This window comes from Arabidopsis thaliana, chromosome 3 (genome assembly GCF_000001735.4).
Source record: "Arabidopsis thaliana chromosome 3, partial sequence".
In the NCBI taxonomy this organism is placed as follows: domain Eukaryota; kingdom Viridiplantae; phylum Streptophyta; class Magnoliopsida; order Brassicales; family Brassicaceae; genus Arabidopsis; species Arabidopsis thaliana.
In genome coordinates this window covers 17,866,538-17,878,928 of record NC_003074.8, presented here as the reverse complement: position 1 = coordinate 17,878,928, position 12,391 = coordinate 17,866,538, and the positions used below count along the sequence as shown (strand labels likewise).

General features: G+C 37.6%; 4 protein-coding genes across 5 annotated transcripts; 2 read left to right on the top strand and 2 right to left on the bottom strand.

Annotated features, from left to right (window-relative positions):
* Positions 1-755: 755 nt before the first annotated feature.
* On the bottom strand, positions 756-2,358 carry CYP71A26 (cytochrome P450, family 71, subfamily A, polypeptide 26; the record flags this gene model as incomplete). The annotated part of the gene is made up of 2 exons (NM_148853.1): positions 756-1,367; positions 1,501-2,358. 2 exons carry the CDS (start codon positions 2,356-2,358, stop codon positions 756-758), a joined length of 1,470 nt encoding a protein of 489 aa, NP_680106.1.
* A 1,040-nt stretch (positions 2,359-3,398) lies between these two features.
* On the top strand, positions 3,399-6,109 carry WNK3 (with no lysine (K) kinase 3). 2 transcript variants are annotated; one of them, NM_148852.2, is made up of 8 exons: positions 3,399-3,777; positions 3,851-3,888; positions 3,993-4,220; positions 4,299-4,522; positions 4,602-4,759; positions 4,843-5,008; positions 5,162-5,290; positions 5,379-6,109. In NM_148852.2, the coding sequence occupies exons 1-8, from the start codon at positions 3,709-3,711 to the stop codon at positions 5,915-5,917; spliced, it is 1,551 nt and encodes a 516-aa protein (NP_680105.1). In that variant the 5' UTR covers positions 3,399-3,708; the 3' UTR covers positions 5,918-6,109. The 2 variants fall into 2 exon arrangements, with proteins under 2 accessions (NP_680105.1, NP_001327084.1); NM_001339359.1 differs by having other exon boundaries at positions 3,851-4,220.
* A 787-nt stretch (positions 6,110-6,896) lies between these two features.
* BIR6 (Pentatricopeptide repeat (PPR) superfamily protein) lies at positions 6,897-9,414 on the top strand. The gene has a single exon (NM_114695.2). It carries the CDS (start codon positions 7,000-7,002, stop codon positions 8,863-8,865), a length of 1,866 nt encoding a protein of 621 aa, NP_190408.1. The 5' UTR covers positions 6,897-6,999; the 3' UTR covers positions 8,866-9,414.
* Positions 9,415-10,468: 1,054 nt separating this feature from the next.
* AT3G48240 (Octicosapeptide/Phox/Bem1p family protein) lies at positions 10,469-11,798 on the bottom strand. Its single transcript, NM_114694.3, has 2 exons — positions 11,392-11,798; positions 10,469-11,307 (listed from the first exon to the last, which is right to left on the bottom strand). Exons 1-2 carry the CDS (start codon positions 11,546-11,548, stop codon positions 10,922-10,924), a joined length of 543 nt encoding a protein of 180 aa, NP_190407.1. The 5' UTR covers positions 11,549-11,798; the 3' UTR covers positions 10,469-10,921.
* Between the last annotated feature and the right edge of the window lie 593 nt (positions 11,799-12,391).

Genomic DNA, 12,391 nt, shown 5'->3' with positions numbered 1-12,391 from the left:
ATAATTATATAACAAATACGACAACCAAAATTTGTATCTTAAATAAATCTGATTTTAACGTAATTGTATATTTTGAAATCGAATTAATCACAATTTTCTAATGATAACCAACTTTGCATTTATTTCTACAATATTAATTATATAACAAATATTAAATTTTATCATGCTTTTAAATAATAAATAAGATAACACAATTTATATATTCAATACAAAAAATGATTAGACGTACTACTAGTAACACTAAATTTTTAAATAACACAATCAGACGTTCTACTAGACCACCTATAGTTTTGCTTGAACACTAATAGAAATTAGAAACACATACAGATAAGACGATTATTTCGGGTCATTCCACCTTTTTTTTTTTTTATATATATAAACATAAGCTCAGAATAGAAACAAAAAGATCTTGAACATTTTTTCGGATGGTTTCGGTCACAATATGAAAGTACTGTATCTCCTAGTTAGCTGTATAATCGTTTTGAAAGGAACCAATAGATCTAATTGTGATTCTACTTCTTTTTTTAAAAAAGAAGTTTGATAAATACGTTGGACATACTTGTTTTTTTTTCGTCCTGATTGGTAATTTGTTTTGTGGAGTCCAAGCAATATCAACAACAACACAGCTATATGGTGGAGAACTCGCAAAGTTATGGTTGCACATTTGAAATGAGTAAACGTGTATGTTTATCGTACACGTAACAGAACAAAGCATTTCTATGATTCTATATATATAAGATGCCTAGGTCAACTGGTCAAGTAGTATTTGATGCAATGGCGTAGAGTGGGAACATGCGGTGGATCGCAATACCCGTTGATTCAGCGACCTCGGTCTGATCTTCTGTAGATTCGACTGATAATCTCCAATCAAACCGATGCACTAAGTTAGCCAAAACAACCTCATTCAACACCACAGCGAATGATATTGCTGGACAAATCCTTCTTCCTGATCCGAATGGAATCAGTTCAAAAGCCTGACCCCGGTAATCAACAGACGAATCTAAATGCCTCTCTGGTCTAAACTCCTCCACGTCTGGTCCCCACGTCGCAGCCTCTCTCCCGATTGCCCATGCATTGATCAATACCTGTGTACCGGCTGGTATGTGGTGATCTCCTAATCTGACATCTTGTGTTGATTCGTGAGGAACCATCAATGGAAGTGGAGGATGGAGCCTGAGTGCCTCTTTGATTACAGCTTTTAAGTAGCTCATGTTTTGAATTTCTTCTTCTGACACACTTGATTTATCCTTGCAAATCGTGCGGACTTCTTCTTGGAGTCTTTTCAGACACTTTGGATGACGTAGAAGCTCTGTCATTGCCCATTCCATAAGTGTAGACGATGTATCCGTACCACCCACAAAAACATTCTGAAAAGTTAAAACCAAAACAAGAACTACTGTTATATACTTACTAACACATCATGTTGTAAAAAAAAAAAAACATTACACAATAAAACATCATAAATCTGAATTGGTATCATTCAAAAGTGTGTTTCCTCACCATGACAATTGCCTTTATGCTAACACGGTTGATTTCAAACCCGACGGTCTTATCTCTTTGAATAGCGAGCAATACATCCACAAAATCAGTCATATCTCTGTTTCCATCGACATGATCTTGCACAACTCTCTCAAAGAACTTATCAACATCGTTTGCCGTCTTTTCTAGTTGACAGTCTAAACCGCGGATCCAATCAATCCACGCAAGCCAAGGTACATAACTCCCCACACTAAACGTCCCCAATAGTTTATTTAGTCTCTCCATTAACTCCTTAAAATCCGTTTCACCACCGTATTTCCGTCCCAAAGCAACTTTACATATCACATCGTTAGTTAAACTCACCAAGATCTTGCTTAGATTTACCGGCAAAGAAATCGATTTCCTGATCTTTTCCATCATCAGACTGATCTCTTCTTCTCTCACTTCTCGAAAGGATCGTACCATTTTGTTGCTGAATAGATGGAGGACGCACACACTTTTCATTTGCCTCCAGTACTCTCCATAAGGAGCTGAGGCCACATCATGCTTATCGTAAAGAAGTTTCTCGAAGATTTTTGACCGTGGCCGGCTTGCGAAAACACGGTCATGCGTCTTCAAAACGTCTCTAGCCAATTCAGCTGAAGATACTACAAGAACGGGGACACGGCCAAAGTGAAGAAGCATAAGAGGACCGTACCGGTGGCTGAGAGAGCATAGTGATCGGTGAGGGTGGCGGCCGAGTTGATGAAGGTTTCCGATCAACGGTAGTCCCGGTGGTGACGGAAGTGTGTTTCTTTTCTTCCCTCTCTTCTGTTTTCTGAAAATTATGATGGTAACTACAAAGATTATTGAGCATAACAGAAAGAACATGATCATCATGTCTGGATTCTTCAAGTACATCAAAACGTGTTCTTGTGAAGAGTTTTTATTTGTGGTTTTTTTGGACTTACATATACAAGCCAAGTTTCTTCACGGTAGTACTAGTACGTAATTACTGTCCACTCAATCTTTTGGACTTATGTATTTATGCATGCACCAGTCTTTTAATGTTTAGTTCTTCGAGATTTTTCCTTGTGAAAGTCATTTGGTGCGTTTACGATTTATGTCTTATTTTGGTCGTGTCACCGTTCTAGTCTTTCGGTGCTTCCACGATGTGTCTTACCACCATACAATACAAGTGCCTAGGATAATGGTCTCAGGCTGCCGTCAGCTCTAAGGATTTATATACTCTGGGCCCAATGGGCCTTACAAAAATTTGATGATCATTGTATATAATCGGTTTTTAAACGGCTGAACCGCCAATTCATACTCATCAAAAATACAACGACAACATTGTTCAACAAACAATTCTCCATGAAAATTTAAATGTCCTAATTCGTCTCAAACATTCTGTCTCCAATATGTAAAACATTTATATTTTGAGATATAAGTAGAAGTAATAGATTATAACAAATGATCATAACATTAGTGTAGTGATTTGTGTCAGTACAAGTTTCTATTTAAAGTGTAACAACATTGAATATTTATGTTTCACCAAAAACTATGACTATTATTCTATTAATCCTGAGAGAGAGAGCAAAACCCTTTAGTGAAAAGTTTCCTTAAGTTTAAAAGAACTGAAGCTGAAGTCCAAATTGTTGTTTACACACAGTAAAATCGAATTCGTTACCATGACAAGCGGGTTCAATGGCTAAACATTTTGTAATTTACCAAACCCATTATTCGATTTGTAGGATAGTCAATTATAGGGTTCTTAGTCAGCTAAAACAGTGACTTAAGAGTTAAGAAGGGGAAAAAAAAAGTCCGAATATTTTATATTCACAACACCATGAAGTTGACTGAATAAGCAAAATAATTGATTAGAGTAACATGACAATAAATGAGAAGAAAATCAAATAAAAAACCAGATCCATGGCGCGAAAAAAGCAACGACCCACACCTTTGCCACGTGGTCTTGTCCAGTGGATCTGAGTGTCCTAAATTCGAAGATGAGAAAGAGAGAGAGTGTACAACATTCTACAGTCGACACCATTATGATCAGCAGCTGGAAAAGCTTAAGCTTGGTTTTAATGGCACAAAATCTAAATAATCGATTTATACACAAAAAGACAGCTAAGTAATGATTATTATTATTATCAGAAACTGCTTCAAAACTTGTTCTTCCTTGACTAAATTTCTCTCTTCTCTCAAGAACTCCTATCATCTGTTTTGAATTGCAAGTAACCAAGAATGCGACAAGACGAGAATAACTCCGAGGAAGAATTCGTTGAGATTGATCCCACTGGTCGCTATGGCCGGGTCTGTTCTTCTTTACTTGATTTTAGTGTTACCTTTTTCTCAATTCTAATGTTTTTGTTTCTCATGTTTTCAGTATAAAGAAGTTCTAGGCAAAGGAGCTTTCAAAGAAGTGTATCCTTTTTCTTAGATCTCTGTTATTACTACAGAGACAAATCAGATTAGATTCGGACAAGACACAGTCACTAAAGGGTTTCTTTGATCAGAGAGTTCTTCAGATACAGAGCATTTGACCAACTTGAAGGAATCGAAGTGGCTTGGAACCAAGTTAAGTTAGATGATAAATTCTGTAGCTCAGAGGATTTAGATCGTCTTTACTCTGAAGTTCACTTACTCAAAACCCTTAAACACAAAAGCATCATCAAATTCTACACTTCTTGGATCGATCACCAACACATGACTATCAATCTCATCACCGAAGTCTTCACTTCCGGAAATCTTAGACAGTCAGATTCCTCTCTCAGAAGTCAAATCAAATCTTTTTTATTTGATCAATATTATTCATGTTTGACAAACCCTTATAGGTACCGGAAGAAACATAAGTGTGTTGATCTAAGAGCATTGAAGAAATGGTCAAGGCAGATCTTAGAAGGGCTTGTTTATCTACATAGCCATGATCCTCCTGTGATCCATAGAGATCTTAAATGTGATAACATTTTCATTAATGGGAACCAAGGTGAGGTCAAAATTGGAGATCTAGGGCTAGCCGCGATTCTGCACCGCGCTCGCTCTGCTCATAGCGTCATCGGTGAGATCTTTAATCTTGTTCTCAAACGAAAAAGTTTCTCCATTGTGAAACTATAATTTTGTGTTTGAAATTGTTTAAGGAACTCCTGAATTTATGGCGCCGGAACTCTATGAAGAGGACTATAATGTACTTGTCGATATCTACGCGTTTGGAATGTGTTTGCTTGAGCTGGTAACTTTTGAATACCCGTATTCCGAATGCACAAATGCTGCTCAGATTTATAGGAAAGTTACATCGGTAAGTGATCATATTCCCATCTCATATCCAATCAAGAATGACTTTTTCCATATTGTCGATCCATTTTTCTCAATGCTTCTTAGGGAATCAAACCAGCCGCTCTTTTAAATGTGACTGATCCGCAAGTGAGAGCATTCATAGAGAAGTGTATCGCAAAGGTCTCGCAACGCTTGTCAGCCAAGGAACTACTTGATGATCCTTTTCTGAAATGCTACAAGGAAAATACCGAAAACGTCAGCTCTCACAAAGGTAATATCAGATTATGGTATTTCATTTCATCTCAATATGAAGTGTCATGGACTCCTTTCTTAAAAGTTAAAATCAATAATAGTAACATAAGATAGTTTCTATATTTTTTCTATGTGAAATTTTCTAACACCAAGTTCAATAACATTGTCACAGAAAATGGTTACAACGGAAACGGAATCGTGGATAAACTCTCGGATTCTGAGGTAGGCTTATTAACCGTAGAAGGCCAACGTAAAGACCTCAACACAATCTTCCTAAAACTACGTATCACCGATTCCAAAGGTTCAAAATCTTTTTTGCTTTTTTTATTACAAATCTTCAGATCATTACTAAATCTTCTTTTGACACAATAATAACATTTTTTATACAGGTCAAATCCGCAATATCCACTTCCCATTTAACATAGAGACAGACACATCTTTCTCAGTCGCCATCGAAATGGTCGAAGAACTAGACTTAACCGATGATCAAGACATCTCAACGATAGCTAAAATGATCGACACAGAGATACATTCACACATCCCCGATTGGACCCCTTCTCGACTTATCGGTGATGATTCAGCGGTACAAAAATGTTTGTCTTCTCCAGAGACGCTCCATTTAGATAGATTTCCTTCAGGGAGAAAATTCTGGTCCTCTCCTAAAGCTGGAGCTGGAGACTCACGTTCACCGTTTGCGCCACGGTCTAATTCTAAGTTGTCGTCAGCACAAGGACCGATCAATCAAGAAGTTGGGGTTATAGTAGAGAAACTTGAGTCTTTGTTGAGGAAACAGAGAGAGGAGATTGAAGAGATGCAGAGAGATCAAGAACGTATTGTTACTGAGTTCTTAAAAGAGTTTCCTCCTGAGATTTGTGAAGAGGCTTTGGTGAGATTGCAAGTTAAAGATTCTGATAACTTATTGTGTTAGTACGTTTTTTACATTACACACTCTCGTCAAGATTAATTTGGTTTGCAATATTATGTTGTACTAAAGGTAAGTAAATGTGTAACAAAATTGTGACAGTTATGATTGAAGGAAAACTATTTGTCAAATAATATTTCTTGAATTAGTTAGGTGAAGACGTAACTAGCTCAGAAGAGTCTGGGAGAAGAAAAGAACGCGGTGATGATAGGTCACATCACTGTGTTCTTATTCACTTGATTCTTCTGAGCTAGCCTCGTCCTCTTCACCCAACTCTTATGAACCTTACTCGTCTTCACTGGACTCACTTGCAGAGACTCTAATAAGGTTGTCTTATGATCTATGCTCGCCTCTCATAATCTTAGAAGAAGATATAGAGCGGTTCATATTTTGTTCTCTCTCGCCTATTAGGTTTAATGGGTACTGGTGTTTCTTAAATAGCGTATGCCTCAAGATAATATATTAGGGTTTCATAGATAATAAACCTAATCACCAAAACATTTGGCATAAATGGGCTAAAAGCCCAAAATTTCATAAAACTACCTTAAAACATCTTTATAGGAAAGAAAGCGTTTCAGGGAGTAAGCAAATATAAGCATATGGCAGCGTCAAGGACTCAAGGGATCCAATCAAAACTACAAAGAGCAAATAAATAATCAAAACAAAAACTGAAATAAACTAAATTCTCATACTTGTTCAGGAATTGGTTTCTGATCCGTCGAAGCATGCACTCCCTTGCTCTGCCATGAAGAAAACATTTTTCCGATCAATTCTAGGGCACCGAGAAAAGCCCTCAATTTTCATAAGAACTAAAATCGAAAAGTAATTTAAGTTAAATTGTTCTTGTTGGTAAGCGATTCCGGGACTGGACCCAAATATCTGGCATAAATGGGCTTAAAAGCCCAAGCCAGAATAAACCAACTTGAAAATATCATATCACAGCATTAAAACGCAGCGTTTCAGGAGTTAAACCCCTAAATTTTCAGGAAAATTGCATTTTTGCTTAAACCCTATTATTGTCACTTTCTCTTCCTCTCCCTCTTCCTTATTCGAAAACACACAAAATCACAGTAGTAGCATCTGTAGCCATGTACAGATCAATGGCAATCCTGTCTTCTCTTCGACACGCGTACTCACAGATCTCTACTCGATCGTATCTAAGCCGATCTAAGGTGGGTTTTTCCTCAAACTTGTCTTCGCCTCTCGATTCATTTGCAATCGTCCCTAGTCGATTTCTTTGGAAATTTCGAACCTTTTCTTCGAAACCAGATTCTATGCTTCAATTAGTGCTTGAGAATGATTGGTCTAAGGAAGTAGAGGAAGGATTGAGGAAACCTGATATGTCTTTGACACACGAGACTGCAATTTACGTTCTGAGGAAATTGGAGAAGTATCCTGAAAAAGCTTATTACTTTCTCGATTGGGTTTTGAGAGATTCAGGGCTTAGTCCAAGTACTCCACTCTATAGCATTATGTTGAGGATTTTAGTGCAGCAGAGATCAATGAAACGGTTTTGGATGACTCTGAGGGAGATGAAACAAGGAGGGTTTTATTTAGACGAGGATACTTATAAGACTATTTATGGTGAGCTTAGTAAGGAGAAATCGAAAGCTGATGCTGTGGCTGTGGCTCATTTTTATGAGAGAATGCTTAAGGAGAACGCAATGTCTGTTGTTGCTGGAGAGGTTTCTGCTGTTGTTACTAAGGGGGATTGGAGTTGTGAGGTTGAGAGGGAATTGCAGGAGATGAAGCTCGTTTTGTCGGATAATTTTGTGATTAGGGTGTTGAAAGAACTAAGGGAACATCCTTTGAAAGCTTTGGCGTTTTTCCATTGGGTTGGTGGTGGTGGTAGTTCTTCTGGTTATCAACACAGTACTGTTACTTATAACGCAGCTTTGAGGGTTTTGGCTAGGCCTAACTCGGTTGCAGAGTTTTGGAGTGTTGTTGATGAAATGAAGACTGCAGGGTATGATATGGATCTTGACACTTATATAAAGGTTTCAAGGCAGTTTCAGAAATCTAGAATGATGGCTGAGACAGTTAAGCTTTATGAATATATGATGGATGGTCCGTTCAAACCATCTATTCAAGATTGTAGTCTTTTGTTGAGGTATTTATCGGGTAGTCCCAATCCAGATTTGGATTTGGTGTTTCGGGTTTCGAGGAAATATGAATCAACAGGGAAGTCTCTCTCAAAAGCTGTTTATGATGGAATCCACAGGTCTTTAACCAGTGTAGGTAGGTTTGACGAAGCTGAGGAAATCACCAAGGCTATGAGAAATGCGGGTTATGAGCCGGATAACATCACATACAGCCAACTCGTGTTTGGTCTTTGTAAAGCTAAGAGATTAGAAGAAGCACGAGGAGTCCTTGATCAAATGGAAGCACAAGGATGCTTTCCCGACATAAAAACTTGGACTATACTGATCCAAGGGCACTGCAAAAACAATGAATTGGATAAGGCCTTGGCGTGTTTTGCGAATATGCTAGAGAAAGGGTTTGATATTGACTCTAATCTGCTTGATGTCTTGATAGATGGGTTTGTTATCCACAACAAATTCGAGGGGGCAAGCATATTCCTTATGGAGATGGTGAAAAATGCCAATGTAAAGCCTTGGCAAAGCACGTACAAACTTCTTATAGACAAGCTGCTAAAGATCAAGAAGAGTGAAGAAGCACTAGATCTTCTTCAGATGATGAAGAAGCAAAATTACCCTGCGTATGCAGAAGCTTTTGATGGATACCTTGCAAAGTTTGGGACTTTGGAAGACGCTAAGAAGTTCTTGGATGTGCTTAGCTCAAAGGATTCTCCTTCCTTTGCAGCCTACTTTCATGTCATTGAAGCTTTCTATCGAGAAGGAAGACTCACTGATGCGAAAAATCTTCTCTTCATATGTCCCCATCACTTTAAAACTCACCCTAAAATCTCCGAACTCTTTGGTGCTGCAGCTTGAGGTATTATGTCACCCAATTGTTCCGCAGAGACATGTTCATCCCATTCAGCTACAAGAATACAACCAAGAGGTCATCTACTGTTTGGAAGTCTTTCCATTCAACCTCTCTGGAATAAAACTCTACTCTCTTTGCGAATAATGTCCATTCCTCTGTTCTACGTGCTGCAGGGTAGTAAGATGATTTTGTAGGCTTTGTTGATGGAACTGAAAGATGTTGTAGGATTGTTCATAAACAGTTTGCATTTATTTATTCATTTTGCAATTGTTGAGCTTCTCTGTCTCTTTCTTGTTTTCTTCAACTCAGTATTGAATGGATATCATTATTTTCATCAGAGAATGCAATTATGGATTGAGGTCTTGATCATGTCCTGGTAGAATCTTTCTCTTTGCTTTCATCTTTATTGAGGATCATTGTTGGAAGTATTAGACGACATGAAAAGTCAGAAAACTCTTATCCGAATATTAACCTCCAGACCTGTCTGCTTTGGCCATGTGAGGTTTGTTCCAGAAGTCTGTTAAGCTTACGTGTTCCTTCTTCACACATGCGGCTGTCTCTGATTGAAGTAGCTGAATGAAGAGAGAGCTCACAAAGAGACATCATACTATAAAATGTCACTTCAATCAATGTATTTAATTATCAGCCAAGTGTTTTGGTCTCTAGACTTTTTTTTCTTGTTGCTTTTGATACATCAACTTCTCTTTGTTTCTTATACCATACGTTGCAAAGACAAGTCATGAAAATTGTACAACGGTTTTTGAAACAATTAAGGTCTTAGTTTCTACCTAAAAAAACATTAAGGTCTTAATAATGTTCGTTAGTGTTTTATCATTATATGGACGGATCAGGTTTACACTTTGAAAATAGGGTTTTGATTTGAACCAATCTTCATCAAACCGAGCCGGATCGAAACTGGTTAAGCCCTATGACAGCATTTTACCGTAAACTAACAAAACAGAGATGGATATTCTGGATGAAAAAGCAATTCAGGATTAAGAAAAAGATGCAAAGGAATAAACTTTTGACATGGAAACTGTCTATTGATGCTTAGGTTTTTCGGTCACGTATCTAATCTTGTGTGTTATAGTGATAGTGATGCTGACATTTAACCATTCACCAAAGTTAGAGAAGTGTCCACTTGCCCTACATTTTCTATTTTTCCAAATTTTTACTTGTAAAGGTTAGAAGATCGATTGGCTCAGTGACACAGTGACATGATTAAGACATTTGCTTCAATTAGATCCAACGATGTCGAGTAAATCAAATTTGTTGAGAAATGGTCAAATCAAATTTTAACATATTGTTAACAAAATAAAATTTTGATTAATTCTTCTTCAGAAAACAGTCTCCCTCAGTGTTTATGCATTCATATTGTTAAGATCTTAATTGCGTTCTTACGATCTTTGGTCACTTGACAATCTATCAAAAAAAAAAAAATTTATTTTTTTTTGTCTATGAGTGTGGGATTTAATAATTAATAGTTTTTGGGATCTATATATAATTCCCTGTTTTTTTTTGTTCTTTTTCTTGGGAAAATAAAAACTTAGTTGGATATATGTCATCCTGACTAGACCCATAAAATAAGACAAAATAAAATAAAATAATGTACAATATAAATCTATATAATATACAAACAAAAACAAAATGAAAGTTTAGCAAAATACAAAAACAATGAATGGAGAGCAAAACCTCTGCTGAGGAAACAAAATAAGAAACTCTAACAGAGGTACACGTGTGAGGATACACATCCACTGATCCCCACAATACACACGTGTACTCGCATCTGACTACGACACGTTTCACGTCTGGAACAGTCGCAACATACCACGTATTGAATAAAACTGACGTCGTACGTTGCCCACATATCTTAACGGCAAAGTTAACGGTTAATAACCGCCGGGAAAATATTCCGTCAACTTCTCCGTTTGTTCACCGACCACAAAATTTCACTAATTTTCATAATTCCTTCTCTTCACATACAACAACACATCATAAAACCCTAGATTTCATTTTTTCACATTTATTTTTTCTAAGCCATTTTTATTTCTCCGTCTGACGTTATTGCCAGATAAGCTTGGAGTCTCTGTTTGGAACACGGCAGTTACAGCAACGAGAGTATTCTCCAGTTCTCATACGGAATCTACTGAGAAGATTCTCCGTCGGCGGAGCCACACAATACCGAGGCGGAGATGGAGAAGCCACGACGGAGAACGGCGATTTCGGCGATAGATCTCCACCGCCGCCGCTAGATCGTGGTGACATCTGCTTAGGAGGCGACAAAATCGCACGGATCTTGCCTCCGTAAACACGATCATATTCTTCAACGATATTCACCAGATCTTCGTCCGATTTGACGGAGATTAGTGTCTCGAGATCTCCATTTGGTAATTGACACTTCAATTCAACGGAGTATCCACAAAATTCCTCCAACTTCATCGTCAATTCTGAAGGAGAAGTAGAAAAATCAATTTCGATGAATTGGAAAAGTTAGATGAAATTGGAATGGGGGGAAAAAGATTGAAACGGACCTGTGAAAGAGATAGAGTGATGAACGGAGAGTACTCTGGTGAAACCGCCGACGTAACGGAGCTTTCCATCGATAGAACGAGGGAGGATTCTTCCGCCGTAACTGCAGAGGAACTTGAGACTGTTCTTCGTTTTCTGATTCTCAGCTACGGCCACCATTGTTAGAAGCTTCTAGGTTTCAAAATTTTCTGTGTCTTTTTTGCCTTTTGGTTTCTTTTTCTCTTAAACCGAGAATTCTGGGGGACGAGTGGAACTTATTTATAGGTAGGAAATGACGTCATTGTTGGACAGGGAAATGAAAATATTCGTTCCTTTGTTGGACATCACAAGGCTGTTTTGGACAATTTTGTTATTAATAACCCAATACTCTTTTAATTCTCCTCGCATTACGCAAAGAAATCGAGTTTTGTGTATTTTTGAAGTTAAGTGGCTCATATTTATTGGCTGTAATTAATTATGTATTAATGTCGTCGATTCATTGATACACTTTCTCGAAACCAAATCTTTTCATGTAAATTTAGTCCCGGCTCAAACAATCGAGAAGCCTTACGGCAACTTACAAAAAGGAGTTTTTTCAAGCATGCTAAAACAAAAACCATTTCATATAATCATGTTTTAAGTTCTATATCTTCATTTATCAATACCACATTACTTTAAATTGCTTCATATCTTATGCATCCTCTTCTATTGGATCTAAAACAACAAAATAAAACACAATAGTTAATTTGAAATAAAGAAACGCTTTTGACGAACTCTAGTCAACGCAAAGTCATGAATGACAGTGTCAAAGTCTATGCTTTCTAACTAACTGATATAAGATCCAAGTAGATGACCACACGATACTCTCTACGTAGATGGCGGAGCCGGTACAAAGGACCACACGGTTCTCTTTGGTTCAGCTAATAGGTGGAATGGATCGAAGACGCCACACAATCGATGATGAGATTGTAATAAGTCAAAGAACTCACGATCAAGGGGGAAGCCGCACAAGACCGGTGAACT